We start from the raw sequence: 20,430 nt of genomic DNA, 5'->3' as shown, positions 1-20,430 counted from the left end.
CTGAAGGTCTTTTTCAATTCTAGGATAAAATTAATACGAAATTAAATTGTACTGAAAATAGAGCATATATCTGGATGATTTAGGCACTGAAAAATTTATTGTTAACTGAGGATGCTTGCCAAATGCTCATACAAACTGTGTCCTCCATTACGTAAGAACATCATAATAATTAAAATGTTACATTATCCTGTATTTATATTTGCATCTAATACACAAGTCATATTTTGGAAAGAAAACAGAACAGGTGCCAATGGAACAACAAAACACTTGAGTTAATGCAAAAATTTGTTTCATTTCCATTTTTTATTACATTAAGGCTTTATTAGAACAGTGTTTGCCATTTCCCATCTTTTGTTCATCCTCTGATGAGTTATGCTTCAAAATTTTAAGTTACATGGGGCTGCGCACTGACAACAATGTTGTCAATGCGAAGTTGCAGCGCCAAAAATTTTAGTTAACAGCAAAGACACCTGCTAAGAACTGACACTTTGTGTAGAGATTAGCTTTTGGTCATAAACATAAACAAGTGTAAAACACTGGCATAAATAGATAGTAAGACCCATTATTGTTTGATTACGCAATTTGCAATGGAAATGGCCACAATTGTTGAACATCTAGAAGTACATATCTGGAGTTGTTTAAGTGGAATGAGTACAGAAAAGTAATTGAAGGAAAGGCAGATTCACTGGGAGAATCATCATGAAATTGAATTCACCAGAGGAGGAGGAGGTAGCTAACAGAACCCTTGTTTAACAAATTTTGGGTGTTACTCATCAGTATGGGACCATTACGTAGAAGAGACAGAAGAGCCAAAGAAAAAATGTACATTCTGTGATGCAAGCATTAAACTGCCACAGAAATGCTCAATCAATTTTAGTAACAGACGTTAAGAGAGGCATTGTGCATTGTGAAGCTGACTGTTACAAGTCTCAGAGTGTGCATTTCAAGATGAGTCAAGTAACACACTACTTCCTTCTGCATGTATAATGTAAAAGGACAATTATGTTAAAATCATAATTTTGAGCTCATATAAAGGCTTACTGACAGTTGTTCCTTCCATACATGATTTGCAAACAGAATGTAAAATAAAAGAAATAATGTGGTATATCTTTCACAGTGTAAGGTGGATAGTGGAGTACACAGGTAGGTGCAAATGCAGTATGTGCTATTTGAAAGTGAGGAAGGGCAGTGCATCATTCAGTGGGAAAAACTTGCTAAGTAAATTTGTTTTTGAATTCAATAGAGGAGCAAAGAAAATCAAAGTAGCTCAAAATGCTGCAAAGACTATGGACAGAATACCAATGACAGGAACATGGTAAGAAAAGTTTTGTGTTAATTTGAAACACATCAAGCTTTAATGAAGACATTCTGAACACTTTAACCCATGATGACCCTCATTGGTCAAACTAGGAATACCATTTAATAAGCAATTACAAGTGAATCATTGCATAAAGTTTGCATTCTATGAGGCCCAAGAGCTTCAAGTTTTATGTGATAAGCATAAACAAAAACCAGTGGGTAATCATTTGGTCACAACTAAGTAATTCTTAAACAATGTGCAAATCATAATATTAGAATACTGTTCATTGGATTAAAAATGCTTAAGTTATCTCCAGTCAAGATAAGAAAGTAATGACTGCATCAAACAAGAATGTAATCTTTCATAAAAAAACTTTATATCCATTCAAATGGCTTCATACTATGAACTAGATGGGACAAGGTGGTCTTTTTGTTAATATCTATAACAAACATCTTATAGGAAGGGGGTGAAAAAATATTTCATTAAACACTATGGCAGCAGAGTGACGTTAAATTTCTACATTTCTACTGAGACAAAAACATCTTCACACAAACTTCTTTTATGGTGAGGATTACTGAAATCTGATTTGGCAGCTTTCTGAACTCTTAACCAGCAGATTACTTCAAGCATGGAATCAAGAAACTAACCAACCATAATAGGTAAACAGAGACAAACATAAAATCATTAATTCATTTCAATTAAATATCCTTTCTCACATTAAAAAAGCCATAAAATTTTGTCTGAACCTAGTACGTTCATTTCCATTTTTTCCATCCAGCCATTCCTGTGCTCTATACCTAAACAATGCCAGGTAAGGACTGGTTTGGTACTTCTCCAACAATGCAGAGAAGCACACCTGTATATAGGTTATTATTTTGATGGAGTCACATCTCCTACAGACATTTTAAAGCTCCTGTCAGCCCACCCCCCTCCCCTCCCCAAGGAGAAATTCGCATGCCCTTTGGCCTATATCTTGTGTATATCACTTGGTCAAATGTGACATCCTTTTTTACAGTGTGTGCCATCATGTAACTGAGGCAGAACGTTGGTACAAGCCTGATATTTACCTACATGGATGTGGAAAACTGCCTATAAAACACATCCAGGTTGGCCATCAACCAGCCCCCATGAGGCGGATTTGATCTGAGGCCAGCACACCTCCCAGTGTCCCAAAGCAGGCACTTTAACACACTCTTATACATGGAGAGAGGGGGTTTATTTCATTTTTTTATCCTTGACAATTACCAAAGATTATATGTGCAATGTACACATTATTGAGTAACACCAAAGCCCTGCACCTGAACATAGCCATTTTACAACTAATTACCCCCTACAATATCAACAAAGTAACACACCTCACATGTTTTTAATCACATCAACTAGTTTAGTATGGCTAAATACCTATTTTTAAAACACTGACCAGTACCAAATTTTCTAATTAACTTTAAACACTGGCTGCATTAAGAAAGGTACGTTTAAATGAGAATTACTAATCTGAAAGATGACACTTTCTCTGTTACAATGTGTTATGATTTCATTATCTGATATGACTCATTATAAACTCATCAAACACAAACCTAAAATTCAAATATTATCTTACATATGTAACAGCTCAAAGAATATCCATATTCAGCAGCCACTGCACAAATCAAAGGCTGAAGAAGTTAAGCCAGGCAAGTCCAACAGGACCCTCTCCCTCATTTTGTCATGGTGAAGTGACAATGCTTTCATCTACTTCCTGCCCTTTATACATCCTCCCTCCTCTTTCTTTTTATTTTATGCTTATACCAACTGCATCTTCTTTTGAAAGACACGAAGTGCATTTTCCTGAACATGCCTATTCAATTCATACTTCAGCTCTGCCTGCTCTGTTACTTTCACTATGTTTTATTACACTTCGTGGTATGTGGTCAGTTAAGGAATGGAGGACATCAATATCACAATTAGTTTCTTCTGTAGCTATACATACCATTTTGTAATACGTTAGCAGCAATACCAATGAAATTAAATACTTGTTAAAGAGAAAAATCAAATGGATTTTTTTTCACCTTTCACGAGATACTGTTCTCAGACTCAATCCAAATAAAATCACAGGAATAAACTGCATTCCCTTCAGTACAAATCCATGTTTCTTTGATACCTCTTTTGCTGATTATACATTCATGAAGGTCACTACACTGAGTGACTAAAGTCATGGGATACCTCTTAATATAATGTCAGATCTCTTTTTGCTGGGCATAATGCAGCAATGTGGAATGGACTCAACAAGTCATTGGAAGTCCCCTGCAGAAATCCCAAGCCGTGATGCCTCTACAGACACCCACAACTGCAAAAATATTTCTGGTGCAAGATTTTGTGCACAAACTGACCTCCCAATTATGTCCCATAAATGTTCATCTTCAGCAATCAGGGTGGCCAAATCATTCACTCAAACTGTCCAGAATGTACTTCAAACCAATTGTGAACTATTGTGACCAGACGACATGGTACATTGTCATCCACAAAAATTCCATTGTTGTTTGGGAACATGAAGTTCACAAATAGCTGCAAATAGTATCCAAATAGCCAAACATAACCATTTCCAGTCAATGGTCAGTCCAGCTGGACCAGAGGAATGAGTCCATTCCATGTAAACACAGCCCACACCATTATGGAACCACCATCAACTCACACAGGGCCACATTGACAACTTGGGTCCATGGCTTCATGGGGCCTGTGCCACACCCTAATGCTGCCATCAGCTCTTACCAGCTGACGTCAGGAGCCATCTGACCCGGCCACATTTTCCAGTCCAGAGTCGAAGTGATATGGTACAAGGTAGGCGATGATATGCTTTTAGCAAAGGCACTCTTTTCAGTTGTCTGCTGCCATAGCCCCGTAACACCAAATTTTGCCACACTGTCCTAATGGATATGTTCGTCATATGTCCCACATTGGCTTCTGCAGTTATTTCATGCAGTGTTGCCTGTCTGTTAACACTGCCAATTCTACGCAAATACCGCTGCTCTCTGTCATTAGGTGAAGGCCATTGGCTACTGCCTTTTACCCATGATAAGAGGTAATGCATGAAATTTGGTATTCTTGACACACTCTTGACACTGTGGATCTTGGAATACTAAATTCTCTAATGAATTCTGAAATGAAATGTCTCCTGAATCTAGCTCCAACTACCATTTTGTATTCTAATTCCCATTATGCAGCCATAATCACATCAGGAATCTCTTCATATGTATCACCTAGGTACAAATGACAGCTCTGCCAATGTACTATCCTTTTAGACCTTGTGATTGTGATACTACTGATATGTGTATATGTACATACCATGAACCCATGATTTTTGCCACCTCAGTGTATGTCAGGCTACCCTAAAAGCTACAAAATGTCATTTTACAGAATCATTCAAAATATGTGTACTTCAGGAATTTCAAATTGACAATCAGACCTAGAAAAAAGTGAAAGCATGACACTCTTTACAAATACTGCACAAGTTGGCAAACTGTCATCATGTCATGAAATAAATACCGTACAATGGATGTGTCATAAATTTGTTTCAGACTGGGAATCCAACCTAGACTTGCTGCTTTTTGTGAGCAGTCACCTTAACCATTAATCTATCTGAGCATCTGTATTTATTTCATCCCCATTATCTCTATTTATTTTATGTGACTGAATTCAGTTAAATTGGTATTGTGGCAGAGTAGGCTGTGAGTCCACATTATATCTGCGCCTCCTTTGGTCCTGTTACAGTATGGTGAAACATTTGTGTTTGTTCAGAAGGAATAGGAAGAAACAATAACAATGAAAGATCTAGTATGCCGGCACTTACACTCTGATAACTTTAAATTTTAAGGCAACTGATCCTGAAAAGTTAGATGTTCAGGTTCAATTCCCATGCTGACATAATGTTTTATTTCTCACAAAAAATGTATTCAGTACATCATAGTTCAGTATTTCTGAGTGTTACTCCACTGGTATCATTTAATGTCATTGTATCTTAACTGATTTCATCTACATTACTTCCATCCATCCCCTATTGCTGAATTCAATTTAATTGGTAAATACTTTGTTTGTTTTTCCATTTCCTTGCCAGCACCAATCTTGCATGACTTAGCTTTTACTTCAAACAATGGAGCTCGTTGCTGGCACCTATGTTCCTCTATGTGAGAAAATCTGTTTCTGTTATGACCATATGGAGATATATTAGGACTATGTTGCAAGCTTGAATCATCAGCATCTGTCAATGATCTTTAGTAAGATGAGCTAAGGAATCTGTGAGATTCAATGAACATTAACACAAGCACTTAAATTTTATTATACCAAGAACAGAACAGATGAAAAAATTGTTTTACAGTGAAGTGTTTCACTAAATGCTATGAACGAAAATCCCTTGACTGAGATACAAATTTATGGGTATTTTCTGCTAGTTTCAAAGTGTCAACATAGTTTACATACTGCATTGACCAGTAAACACAAATGATTGTAGGACAAGAAAACAAAAAACAAAAATGATATTCTCGTACCTACTGAAAACTGGAAAAGTTTTAGTTAAATGTACAAATGTAGCAACCAGCTCCATACAAATTATAATGAAGATGACATTTAGAAACATCAGGCTGAATTATGATGGATACTCCAATGATGTTTGAGAATTACTCTCAGGTTTTCAATAAAAATTGTCTGAATGTAACCATGTAGCTAATAAGCCAGAGGTATGTAAATTATTCATAGCAAATATTTTAAAGTAAGCATTTTATAAGCCTGTATGAAATTTATGATTTCTATCTAATAAGTTTTTGGTTAAATATCACTCAATTATCAGAAAATTGTCAGTATCCTCTTAATGCCAGGAACATAATTAAACTGACCATGAAGATATGAGCAAATAAAGCAAGTAATGTGGCCACATGCAAGCATGACATATGTGAGTTGTTAGTTACAGTCAAGCATTAATATTACAATTTCCCAGCCCAGTGCAAGAGATATGTGAGCTTGCCTACCTTGCCAACCTACAAATTCTCCGCCTTCACCTGGAGGAAGACAGAAAACATGAGGCAATCAGTTCAAAGAATTTATAAAATTATATAGGGGAGCTTAATGCCCACTTTACTCAACGTTAAAATACATCACTATTATGTATTTTTTCCATCTTTCTTTTTTTCTCAAGCACACATATGAGTATGATTTGTGTTGGGTGTTATGAAAAGTATAATCAATAACTGTGCACAGATTACTTTACATTAAAAGTCTGAGACAGATTTTTCATGAAGTACTCTGACACACATTCATTTCCAGGAGGGGAAAAAGTTGAGAAGGGAAAAAGCTGATGATTATTAAATACCAATAGGATATACTCATAGCAAAAGAACAGCATCTATAATAGCACATAAAAAATTTAAAATGTGACTGAGTAAATATGGGAAATAAGAATAAACCTGAAGATACCCTTGTTTCATGCCTGGATCAGTAATTCCTCTTATTGTAGAGTACCTGTTATGATCCTTATTTTCCCACAAATTAAAATGTGTTTCATTATATGTGTAAAAAGCATAAACATTATATCAAATAAATTGTCAAAATCAAAGAGAAATTATTCCTTTTACATGGAGATGAGTGGAATATGCAGAAAAAGTATAAGTCCATGAAGGGAAACCTCATGTAAAAAAAATCATGAGCAATTAATTTACAGGCAATCTCAGAATTATTTCCTTGCTTCTTAATATGCAAATTAAAAATTTTGGTAAGTTTCGACCCCTCTTATTTCATTCGACCAGTTTCTTTCAGGTAATCAGCACAGTGACTTCATAACTCTCAATGACACCATTTCCTACTAGCAGTAAACCCATGTTACTAGCTGCAGCACATTGCTTGATGGCACTGAAAATCGTTACAATACTGTGTGGAAATTGAGAATAGGAATCAATGTCTAGAAATCTTATCCAATAATGTTACAGAGAATCAAAAGTAGAGAGCCCAGATCACTATATTCCAACTTTTCTGAATCTTGTTTATGAAACCCCAATGGAATCACAAGGACTTAATTAACATGCTACATTCAGCACTTGAAAATGTCCAGATTACAACAGGCATCTTCAAGAAAGTGTGTCAGTTGATGGTACACATGAGCCAGGCATGCTTCAATCCTGTATGCAGGCAGTTTGAGAAGTTCATTGATTTTTTTTTCCATTTTAATTTAGTATTTGTTTGTAGAGCTCACATATTTAGAACATTTTGTGTGCACATATTTGTGGACCACATCAACTCATCTCTTGTCATGCAATGTTTGTATTTAAGTTTAATGTCCATGACACTAAAGAAAAAGATTTACTTTTCCAAGACTGTAAAAGTATCTAGACTACATGCCGAATTTTCCAGTGGCAAAAGACACTTTTCCTTAACTTTTCAATGTATGTTCAGCAGTGTAACTGGATCAAATTTCTTGAGATAGTTTCCTTTCCTCAACTTGTCTTCTATTCTCTACCTTTAAATTTTTAGTATAGCTCTGAAATAACCTATATAAAAGATGAAACTCATTAACTAATGAAGGCTTCAGTTTCTTTCCTCATATTTTAGTTCAGAACAAACTAAAAGTATGATTAACTAATACCAAGTCTAAACAGGGCAAAACAACAATAATCTGTGTGTACAGTAAGTGACATTTTATCTGCCCTTATGTATTTAATCCAGTACTTATTAGCACCAGAAACTTCACAAAACCACTGATCTTGTTATGCATACTTTTGTTTTAAATAAATGCAATTATGATAGACCATTATTGCCATCACAATTTGAAGGACAAATAGTTGCAACAGAAATTGGCAACAGTGTGCTGAATTTTTATTTACTCATTATTCATGATAATACAGCAGCCGAGGCCAGAAAAACTGGTAATTTAGTTTCATTCTTCCATTCTCTATCTCTCACCGAGTTTCTTTGTTCTCTCTCTTACAATCTTCATGTTCCTGCTTTCATTTCTAGCTAACGTAAACATCTTGTTCAAACTATTTCTTCTGTACAGCAATAAATTGTGATGTTTTGTAACACTGGTAGTTTGTCAACAACAGTATTGTTTGCCTGAACTTTAATTATCATCTTTTTCTTTCATTTTCTGGCTCCATTTTTTTATCTTTTCTAGGAGGGTGCCTCCAAATGTTTGAAATTAAGTTTGTGTAGATTACAAGAGATGACACCGTAGCTTTATACCTTAGCCTGTTTTCAAGCGTAGTCCAAAATTTTCACTTAGCACTCAAGTGGATAAGATTTTCTGTTGACTGTATCTATGTTCACACTGAGTATTCCAAGAACTGAATCCAGATCTCAGGTGAGTGTATTTCACAATACATCAAAAACACAACCCATCATATTCTTGAACATTTATGTGAAAAAAATTCTTAATAAATGTATTTTCAGTATCTCCCAGAACATTAACTATACAGAATATAGAGTAATTATATGCATTCTGACCATAATGACAGCTACAATAAAATGTAACAAATCTGTTTAAACAAGGAAACAATATTTTTAATAAATAACTTGTCATTTGAACTAACAGTTCCAGAGCAGATCAATTTTAGTTGAAGTTAATTTTCTTTCTCTTTATCACAAAATTTGCTCTGTTACTGTCACAACCAAATGCTTCCATCCATCACTAACATTTGTGTTATGAAGCTTCAGTGTAATATACCGAGTTTCTGGTAATTTATGTGCAAAAAATAAGATCCAAATAAAACAATGGGTTTTAATGCTTATGAAGACCAATCTTAGATGAAATATTATCAGTCATATAAAGTTAACTGTATATTAACTTGAAAGAACATTATTTATAATCATAAGGAATGAAGTAAGAAATTTTTTATTCATTCTAAATTTGGAACAATGTAAGCCAAAGCATTTTAAATATTACAAGTCATAACATATTTGTATACCTTGCCGTGATGGATCCATACTGTTTGGCAGCATGGGTTGTCCAGGTGGCTAGAAAATATCAAAAGGTTTATGTAAAAATCACATCATGAAACTAAGAAAAATCACTAGACTTAATTAAAGTAAAACCAAATTCCTTTTTTTCTTATTTACATCTTGGTATCCATGTTGTGAATGAAATTAATATGATGAAGTAAATGACTGAGGATTCATCAGACGGAGAAGGAATTCTTTACAACAGAATGTGGAAACATATTGAAGTAGTGAAACATGTACCAGATATCTGAGAAATGAGATTAATCAGAACTTTGCAATTCTGACATGAGGTTAAAAATTACTAAAGTAATAATTCTGTGCAGATCTATGGCCTGGTGCACATCTTTCCAATGGACACTACTTTGGCAACTTCCATGTCCCTAACCTACCCCAGTAATCTTATTAGGGAAAGGGAACCTACAGTTTCACATGGAATCCAAACCCTGTGTCAGTCATGAATAATCTGTACATCATTCGGAAATAAAATGATTTGATCCCATATCATTTTACCTTCTAGGCACAGGCTTCACCAATGGACTACCACACCAAACCATTATTAATGTGATCTCATTACATATAAACTCCACAAAACATTGACAAGATCAGCTGAACTTTAGCATATCTCAAAAATATACAAATACTCTCCAAAATCATCTCTTAGGTGTTATAAAAATTGATCTGTGCTTTACTGGATGTGTTTACAGAGAATTTTCTCAAGTGAAAGTAATTTCATGTAGCAGAAATATCTTGGACATTTTCCGGCTTTCTACGCATCCTTTGAAATACGAAAAAGAGACTTTACCAACTTGAACTACCAAGTTCTGTTTGTACAAAAACTTTTATCACTATAAATATTTAATACTTATTTAAAAGAAAGAGTTTAATAGAAAGTACACTGTCTACTGGAATAACCTATTCAGTATGTTCTGTGTAGAATTTTGGTTAATGGTAGCACTTCGTGTACAGTGGCATACTCAAAAACATTCTGCTGTAAATTACATTAACATGAAATCCACAACCAATTAATTACAGAATAAGAAGTCACCACTATTACATCAGGTATACTGAAGATGCTACAATAGTTTTAATTGTTTCATCACTAACATGGGTAAATTAAGTAAGCTCATACAAAAGACCCAATGCTAGAATTATATATGATGCATGGTTGTCTTTCCTGAAGGGGCATGCATGGGCATGCATCAGTCATACCTCCCAAATCCCTTAAGTGCCCAAATTCATCCAGGATTACTTGAAACATAAGAACAGACATTCCATTAGTGTCAGCATTTTAATACTGGCATATCACATCTTTTTCCCATTAGTCAAGTGACTCTTCTGCAGCATTTTAGAAGATCCTTTCATTTTTGTAATGAATAGGTGGCTTCACTTCAAGTAAAAACTGCTCATCAACTGTTTCATGCAATGCCCAAGTCAATATAAGATGCCATTTTGGTTCTCATTAAAATCCAATTTTGTTTGAAGTGTAATATTTTGTATCCCTCAGATAGAACTTTGGTGCAACTGTGCCTTGGAGGAAGAGAAGAAACTAAATCTGTTTAATGTTTTGAACATGGCTGTGATCAGCAACCGTAATTAATTACAATGTCACAAATTTCCAGCCAACCAGTTGCAAATAGAATTTAAAATTCTTTAACTAGTTTTCAATGCCAACTAGGGGCACCTTCTTCAGAAGAAACTGTTACCTTACCTAACAATATCACAGGAAGGTACATTAATAGCAGGTACACATTAGAAAAAACAATTTTTACAAATTAAATTGCATAAAGTGTTTGTTCTAATGCCTACCTGCTATTAATGCACCTTCCTGTGATATTGTTAGGTAAGGTAACAGTTTCTCCTGAAGAAGGCACCCCTAGTTGGCGTTGAAAACTAGTTAAGGAATTTTGAATTCTATCTGCAAGCGGGTGGATGAAAATATGTGACATTGTAAATCTGTTTATTTTAAAAGTGTTTTGGGATAACTACATGACAGGTTTCATGCTTCACAAACTTGCTGTGAAAACAGTGCATCATCTAGTCATTAGCATGCCAATGACTGATTTGTGTATGGAATGTGATGTTTCAAAACAAAGGTAAATTAAATGCAAATCATAATCCATTAAGAGAACTCCATAGCCACAACTAGATGAAAATAATAAGAAGAGCAAACAACATTTTTCATATTCTAAACTGTAAATGCATGGAGATGTGAGACCCGACCTGAACCCAAGTCAACAATTTTGCGATGAGTTAAAATGTCGACTTTGCTCCAGACACCGGCATCAAAGAATGTCCAACATCACCACTTTCTCTGTTTTCTGTTCTTGAGGAAGAATGGGCTGCTATTCCTCCGCAAACATCCAGACATCTCACTGAAAGTGTCCCTGCAGAGTTGAAGTTGCTGTAAGGGGAGGGTGCATCCCACCTTAATGTCCATTGATACGTGTCCAGATACTTTTGACCAGATAGTGTATATGTGACATATGCTTTGACAGTGATGCATTTCAGGAACAACTGGACAGCTTATGGTTTTACACAGTGATGACTGGATACAGCAGCAAGCAATATTACAGATACAACTGCTACCCTGACCTTTTATTTTGCCTGTAATCTCTTCCACTGAACACATCTACAGTATAATAGGGTGGCAATTTCTCACAGTCCTATAGCAACCACTGTTGATGCTTTGTGGACTGTAATATAAACTGTATGAAGTGATATTCCTCAGGAACCATGCCACAATGTCTTGTGACTGTAATTGCAGTGTATTAATGCTTCACACCAATGTGGTTTCTTGAACTCTGTGCTTACACACTGGCCTATAATCCTAAAATTTTGTTCACTGTTGTATAACTTATGTAATTTACAGAGTTTGTCTCATTTAGATGTATCCTTCTTGGTGTTGCAGTTTTCACAAATGTTCATCAGAATTTTGTATGCTGATTGTATAACTGCACCGAGGATGAAAACGAAAATATTGTTGACATTTTGAGACATACAAAGAGGTATGCATGTATACAGGCATTAACTGTTCTAGCCTCGTGCAGCCTTGAACTGGTGTAAACATCAACTTGCATACTCAAGTTTGATTGGTACAGCAGTATACTAAAAACTTAACTTCTACAGTCCCATTCAGAATACTATTATAGAACTACGAACATAAGGAGACTAGCATCAGATGTGAACACACTATTTTTATGAGAAAGACATAATAACAACTAAAAATGGAATAAGTTGAGTATTTCAATCACATTGAATAAAAGTATGAAGGAAGAGAGGAGTGCCAAAACTCAAAACCGGAATTACTTTTGTGAGTACAGGAAATTTAATACCTAACCACATTTATAAACAGAGATAACGAAGTTCTTATACATGTCTGACTCTACACCTCCTCTATGTGGTGAATAGCAACTCATTGCAGATGTATAGTTCAGTGACATGCAGGGGTGTGAACAACAGTAGTGACAGTACAAACAGAAAACACTATGCTTGACCACAAAACTTTTAGGCTCAACACACCACAAGCTCTTCAGCTCCATAAGAAATGAAATTTTGAGTACATGGCATTATTTCAGGAAGAAAAAAATAGAATACAGTTTACAAGTAAAAACCATTTTCACAGAAGTTACTGGATGTTGTTATTTGGTTATGCACCGCAAAGGAAAAAAATTCAAGTATTTCATAACAAGAGCACAGCAATATGTCAAAGAAGAACAGAGATAGTGACAAATTAAAAATCAATATGCTGGAAATTTTAAACATACCAATGTTTAAGGGAATTGAAAATTAAATGAGTGAAAAAATGAATCTTGTTATAAATGATGAAACAAGTGTAAGTAATGGAATTCATGGAATTCAGTCACAGTTAATAGCCAACTCCACTCTAAGAACATTTAAGGGTTGCAAAGTTGGTGGCTCCATGCACAAAAGAATCTTAAGTTCTCATCCCACAAGAAAATGTATATGCAAGTTGAAGATTTGAACCTGCACACTGACACACAGTCTTGTGATTAGAAATTACAGTTGTCACCTCTCTTTATCTTAAAGGCTGAATCAGAATGAAAATTCTTACTACAAATACCACGCAATGGTTATAAGCTCCACAAGTCCCAATAAATATTGTGACATTAACCACAGAGGAATAGGTAAACTGCTCTAGTTTCATGAGATTACTTTATACCTTACACCCACTCCTTCAGAATCAAAGGCCCTATTTAACAATTTTTGTTGCATAAAGTGTTCATATAAAACATTATGCCATTAGAAAGCAGGGAGGAAGGAATATTGGTATTTAATCTCCTGTTGATAAAGTCATCAGGGACTGGTCACAAGCTTTCATATTCCTTTTAAATAAAGAATTCCTGCATGTACTCCCCACCCCACCCCCCACCCATGCACACACCCACTTAATGTCCACTGGGCTAACCATCATGCCACCTCATTCACTTTGGTGTTAGTAAAATTATTCCTTCCAAATAAATAAAAATACTTCTACTGCAGATTAACTCAAATGAATTAGTGCATTTAATAATGTTTTATGTAAGTACTTGTACCACAGTTTCCTCATTCTCACAGCCATGAAACAATCTCTATATTTCCATTCCATAGGAACTCAGGAGTCACATACTGCAAAGCCATCAGGGATTCTGAACAGAAAATTTAACATCTATGTGTCTGAAGTACATTCTCAAACACAGACATGCAAAAAGTATCAACTGTGTATTTTATTACAAATATTATCCGAGAGCAGAATAAAGTACTTTACTGCATCATGCAAGATGTCAGTATTGCACGTACTTTATGTATAACTGTAACTGAAAGTTGGATCATATTTATCTAAATATAAGGAGCAAACTATACATTTCACTGTCGAATTCTAGTTCACTGTCACACTTCAGAGAGAACAAATAACTGCAACACATCACTGACTAAAGGTTAAGTTGTAGTGAGCTGACACAGAAGGCACTGAAATGGAAGCACTTTTGTGTGATCCTTTTGTGGTTTGAAAATGGGTATATGTGTAAGAGCTAAGTGCATTTGGTATCCTTCATGATCATGGTCATAGTCTTTTTAAATAGACAAAGGCATGGACGAATATCTTTACACAATGAATGATAGTATGGGAAGCATGCAAGTTGTTATTTGTAAAGAACCTGTGTTCTGTGATTGGTGCATGAATATGGAGGTTACCTAGCATACACCACCACATTCAGGTTATTATCGAAACTGGATTCCTGCCAAATTCTATAATCTTATTATGAGCCTCTCCATGTAAGCTGGATTTGCCACATAAGACAGTCATCCATCAAAAGCAAAAGCAATACCTATGCAAAATTTTAAATTTTGTAAAGTAATTCAGGTGAGTAGCCAACTGTAGGTATTTACAGGACCTTGTTGCTGTATAACAATCAACCCTTTTCTGACTGGTGTTTGTAAGGAGTTACGAATGCAGGCACATGAGTCCATCTAATAGCCTACTTATGCCATTCCTTTCTCTTACCAGAAATGAAAGAAAGCAATCATAGTCCTAATGATGTATTCCTGAGCAACCTTCTCAAAAATACTAAAATAAATGCAAAGAGCAAATTGATATAACAGTCAACATGGAGGAAAATACATTTGAAGATGTGTTCATTAAAAAAAAAACTGACAAATCGTTATGAAGAAAAATGATGTGGAATATAGAATGGGATGATAATCAGTATTTATTTATTTGTGTCACACATTGTCCTTTCAGTCACCATCATTATTTCCTTTCTCTTCTTAGTGGCTGTTTTCTGCTTACAGTGTGTTGTTTGTACATTATATCAAATGGTGGTAATGCTGGTACATGCCTGTAATGGCAGAATTTCAATTCAGAGCAGTACAGAAAAATTAAATGACAACACAATTACGATATAATTATTAAGAAACTCTATGTAACCAAAATATTCAGGTTACTCCTATTATATACACAATCAATGGGGACCCACTGAATAAAAAACCCTTAAAAGCATGAAAGCACGACACGGCTTTAAACACTGGTTGGTGAAATACTCTACTGACCATTTGCATGACTTATCAAAATGATGTGAAACAAGTCTGTAATGTGCAAGGCTAATGTGTGTGTATGGCTACATGTTGGCCATATTCAGGTTATACAGCACAATAGTTACATTTGAATAAGAATGAACATCTTAGTCTTTACTGCAGCTCTTATACCTATTCATACACCAAATTTAAAGGCTTCTTGTGTTTTTAGGTAACATACATGCCATCCCACCAGATGTATCAATAGATTATGTCATACCATCGATATGACACTCTACACTTAGACAGTTCATGGGATCAATAATGCTCATGAACAATGTGTCATTTATTTTGCTTCAATACATTCAGGAAGTGTCAATAAATAACTTTTGTGTTCCGAATTGGAGACCACAAAATTAGAGATGAGGAGGTTCCAGTTCAGTTCAATAGGATAGCTATCATGGATGTAAAAATCTTTGGACTTGTGGTAACAGCAGCTTAATCGACATCAGCAACTGACAACATCTGAACAGCTCAGCTCACTAGCAGCTGCAAGCCCTGTCAGCTATTCCAGCTTTCCAGCCATTTAACAAAGTGCACGAGGACTAGGACATTTACCAGAAGTTGTTAGCATTACATTCCCAGGCTACATGAGTTTTTCCCTATCCACCAACCCCATTCCCATTATCTCATACAGCTCCCTGGCTGAACATTAAGTTACCCCTTTTTGGAGATTACTGCTTTGTTGACAGAACATTTTTCTACTGAAATACATGTGGCTGCAGCTGGATTAGAATTTTTGCAACATCACAAATACAACTGAACGCTTTGTCACAGACATTTACCCCTTTGATTGATGTCACATAGATGGCACACAGCTGTTAATCCTATCAGGCACTTGAGTAGAAAGTGCAAATTTGTGTTTCCTTGTGGTTTATCATATGCAGGAAGTTTAATTATCGGTGTCTCAATTCGTCTTGCCCCTGACAGAAGTGTATGCACACAAGCGTTATGTCAGTCAGATCCATTGTTAGGAGAAGTGTTGCATATAGCACAAACTTTTGAAAATTTTCAAGTTACCCAGCAAATTTCTTCACTTAAAATTTTCAGATTAGCAGTCCACGGTCAGTACATAAAACTTTCCACTAATGTTTATCCTCTGGCTGCAGACGAAATCCTCAGAGGTGAAGGATGTCTCCAGCAGCCGAAGACAAAGGGGAAGTTTTACATATCAACCATGGACAGTCAGCCCAGAAGTTTTAAGTCAAATGAATACTGGCTATGAAAGCCTACACTGTATTATTACTCAGCAAATGTTTTCCAATGACTTTGAAATTCCTATGCTGTACCCAGCGAGGACCAACACACTGCAACAGTATTTGCCTTCCAGTTTTTAAATGATAATACACGTTTTGCTTGGTGGTGACACACCTGCCCTGTTTTACTCCACGTCATTTGGTTCATAGGCATCAGACATGAGATTTTTGGTTATTGTCTAGTTCCAACAGTTTCACTATACAACCATGTCCTGCATGTGACCATTAGGACACAACGCGTCCACAGAGTTCCTGTAAAAGACACATAGTGGAACTACGTCAGAATCTGACATGTGCCCACTCCATGTTACTGTGCTGGTGTAAGCTGTAGCCAGCACACTGGCCGGCAAAGTGGTTGTGAGATGATCAATAGAGGCCAAAGACACATTTGCAAGAAATGCGCCGCCAATGCCTTCTTGGCTGCCAGTATTTAGATCACCGCCGTGGACAGTAGGGGCCCAGTCTGTCACACAAGCAGTCAGTCAACCAGTGAGTCAATGAGTCAAGTCATCAGTCACAGCCCAGTGGGAGTCACAGTTGCAGTTAGCTCAGAGTCAGTCAGTACCTAGCGACCAGAGTAGTGTATACAGTGGGACTTGTACTTCACCAGCAGTGAGGCTAACATGGACTATTATGGAAGAGCTTGCGCCACAACACTTGGACTATCTTAAGTTAAGTAGCTTCCTGTTTAAGTTAATAAAGAACCGTTTTAATACATGTGTGCAGTTGTGTTATAGAAAGAGGATACCAGCCACGAAACGACATCCTCTCCTTGCTTCCCATTGTACAAGCCTACAGTGACAATGAGACAACACAAAAGTTACTATGATCCAGATCAACAACTTAACAAGAAGTGACCACACAGTAGCACAGGGAAATCAGGAATAAATCTATTACATTCTTATTTGATACGGCTATGTCTATGTCTATGCTGGATCAGTCACATACTCTAATACTGACACTCAGCCTTTGGACAGAGTATTATAATTTGTGGGACTACAGACATCACGAAATTCTATTAGGTCATGAGAGGATTTCTCTGAAATAGAAACAAGTGACCAGAACATTTCGTTATCTTGTCATTACTGACCCATATTTTTAAACTTCATGCCTATTTGGCATTTGGTTTTTCTACTTAGCATACTGTTAACACTATTCAGGCTTCAGTGCCATACGACGAAACTGTCATTTTATGTTCACAGTACGTGCTGTTATATTAGCCTGGTCTAGGTTCAGCCTTGACTTTTCAGGCACACATTGTTTTATAAATTTCCTCCGTACTGCTTCTGCTTCTTCTTTTTCTTCTTCTTTTAACCCCACCAGATTCCTTTGGCCTTGCAGAATGAAGTGAAATTGGAATTACACATATGGAACAACAGTAAGTGGTTCCACTTTTCCCCTTTAGACAATGGGCCTCTCCCTTTGGAGCCATATGTAAGCCTGTGAAGCAGAAGTGGTTTTCTACATTTTACCTTGACCCAGCAGTTTTCAAATTAACGGGTTGCCAGTTCTTTTCAAAATTGATCAAGCTTCCATTGGCCAAGGAATAAAAGATTAAATACACCTGTTAATCTTTACCAATACAATAAGTTTCAGTCTGGGGTTGCAAGTGCACCTGGTATTTTTCAACAGTTCTTATAACAGTTGATATCAGATATTCCTGAACGCATGAACTATCTTCACAGCACCCTGGTTACTGGTATTACAACTGAGGAAGATTTATGATATTTTTGTCAAGTTCTCATGGATCTGTCTGAAAAATGTGTTATGTAGTTTTTCTAAACATAATTTTTTCAGCATGCTTAGGCTAGTGAGGGCGAGGGTTACTACCCACATAGGGATAAATCAAAGTGATCAAAGATATGCCAGTTCCCAAATCTGTGATGGGCCTCTAACTGTTTCTCAGCAAGATCAATTGCACCACAAGGATGTTCCTTTCCAGAGACCTACGTCTTATCACCAGGCAACTTTCACAACTTGACTACCATCAGCCAACTTTTTTAACAATTTATTAGCCTCAGCTGCCACTGGTTTTGGCAAGTCCTGATAGCACTGAGCTCATCCTATCCCTTAATGTTCCTGGGTGGTTCTGAAAAACCTATAGCATTTGTTTCCAAAATCTTAAATCAGGCACACAAACATTATTCATCGATACAGAATGAAACACAGCTAGTATTTCTGTAGTGCACAAACTCAGCATTTTCCTTTATGGAATTAAATTTCATTTGGTTACTGACCACAAGGCTCTGCCTTCCCCCCCCCCCCCCCCCCCCCCCCCAACCCAAGACAGGACTGTCTGAATGAACAGCTTACAGTCTTCATCATTTGGCCTTTTACTTATCCAGTAACCAGTACCCCACACATTTCCTCCTGACATTCTAATGGAGATGCCCTCTACTATATATGAGCCCAGATTTGGAATATGACACACAGGAAACTGTATTTTCAAATTGATTCCCCAAGCTGAGAAGTCTTTGAAGGAGTTCCTGGTAAATTCTAGGTATATCTCAGTGTAGCCCCGGAATGATCCCCAATTCCAGGATTTTTCCAGCATGCCTGAGCAGGATGGCTCCCCAAATTGTAAGTCTTTGACTGCTTGGCCAGCAGCTCCAGATTTACCAAGATGTTCTGTTGCTAATGCTAGGAGATGACATTTACCAGGTAGTGACACCTGTGGTTCTGGAGCAACATGTGCTGCGGTTGCTCTATTAGTCTTACTGTGATACCTCTCACAAGAAACATCTCACTTGCAGCTATGTTTACTGATTACGAATGGACACTGATGTCACATAGATGGCACACAGCTGTTAATCCTATCAGGCACACGTACCAGCACCTCCTGTCATGCTACCATTGGCTGGAATGCACACAGTTGTGGGACCATCTGCATGTGGATTCCTTCATCCCATTTCTTCTATGTTGTCAAGTTGCAGCAGATGACGACGACGACCACCACCACCACCACCACCACCACCACCACCACCACCAACCCATAGAGAAAAAAAAAATTTCCCTCTAAGGTACCCCTCGCATCTTAGTTACAAAGAATGGACCATGGTTTACAGTGTCTGCCTTTCGGCTATCCTGAACACAAGATGGCATCAGACACACCAGACTCCTTCATTTCATCCTACCTCTAAAAGCCTGACAGAACATTTTGTCCATACTTTTAAGACGCAGATGTCCAAAGCTATGAGGAAAGCCACAGCCAAATTGGCTCTCAATTTTTTCCTATCTTCTTATGGAGAAATGCCCATCCAAGGTCACAGTTTGGCACAAGTGCTGCACGGCTGTCAGATCCTGCTCTACCTTTTACTATCACCCCCATCTCTGGTCAAAGAGGAAACAATACCTTTTTGGGAGAGCAGTCTCATCTGGGAGTGCACCTTCTGGCAGATCTCACGTTGGATTCGGGGGTCAATTTTGGCATAACAAGGCCATAAAGTTTTTTCCAGTGCTGACTGAGTGGGAGTTGTTCCACAGGCACAAGAATCAACCTTGGTTGTGATGTATCAGGCATACATCTCCACCACCCAAGGGGCTGCCACAACAGTAGCCACCTCTGTGCCATTACCTCCAGTATCTCACCAGAGATATTAGGTGTTTGATCCTTCAATCTCCTTCAACTGTGTTTCCCTGCTGGTGGAGTCATTGGTGCCTATGGCACCTCAATCTGAGCTGCTTCTTCACTACTTCTTTTGTGCCAGAGTATTGACACCCCACAGATGCCAGCCATGACCTCATTTGCACCAGCCCACTACCTCCATGCCACCCCGTATTGGTTTCAGCCCTATATTACCAATTCATGGGGAATGTGGAGTGGGGGTGGGTGGGGGAAGTATCTTCTAG

The 20,430-nt window shown here is 37.0% G+C and overlaps 1 protein-coding gene across 1 annotated transcript in view; it reads right to left on the bottom strand.

Moving 5' to 3' along the window:
• The window catches only part of LOC126183219 (single-stranded DNA-binding protein 3-like), a 346,891-nt gene that overhangs the window by 26,271 nt on the left and 300,190 nt on the right, over window positions 1–20,430 (bottom strand). The window contains 2 exon segments of the mRNA XM_049925001.1: window positions 6,298–6,327; window positions 9,223–9,271. Coding sequence (XP_049780958.1) covers window positions 6,298–6,327; window positions 9,223–9,271 — 79 coding nt within the window.

This window comes from Schistocerca cancellata, chromosome 4 (assembly GCF_023864275.1).
Source record: "Schistocerca cancellata isolate TAMUIC-IGC-003103 chromosome 4, iqSchCanc2.1, whole genome shotgun sequence".
Lineage (NCBI taxonomy): Eukaryota > Metazoa > Arthropoda > Insecta > Orthoptera > Acrididae > Schistocerca > Schistocerca cancellata.
Note: the sequence above shows the minus strand (reverse complement) of the source record. Positions and strands in the feature narration are given on the sequence as shown.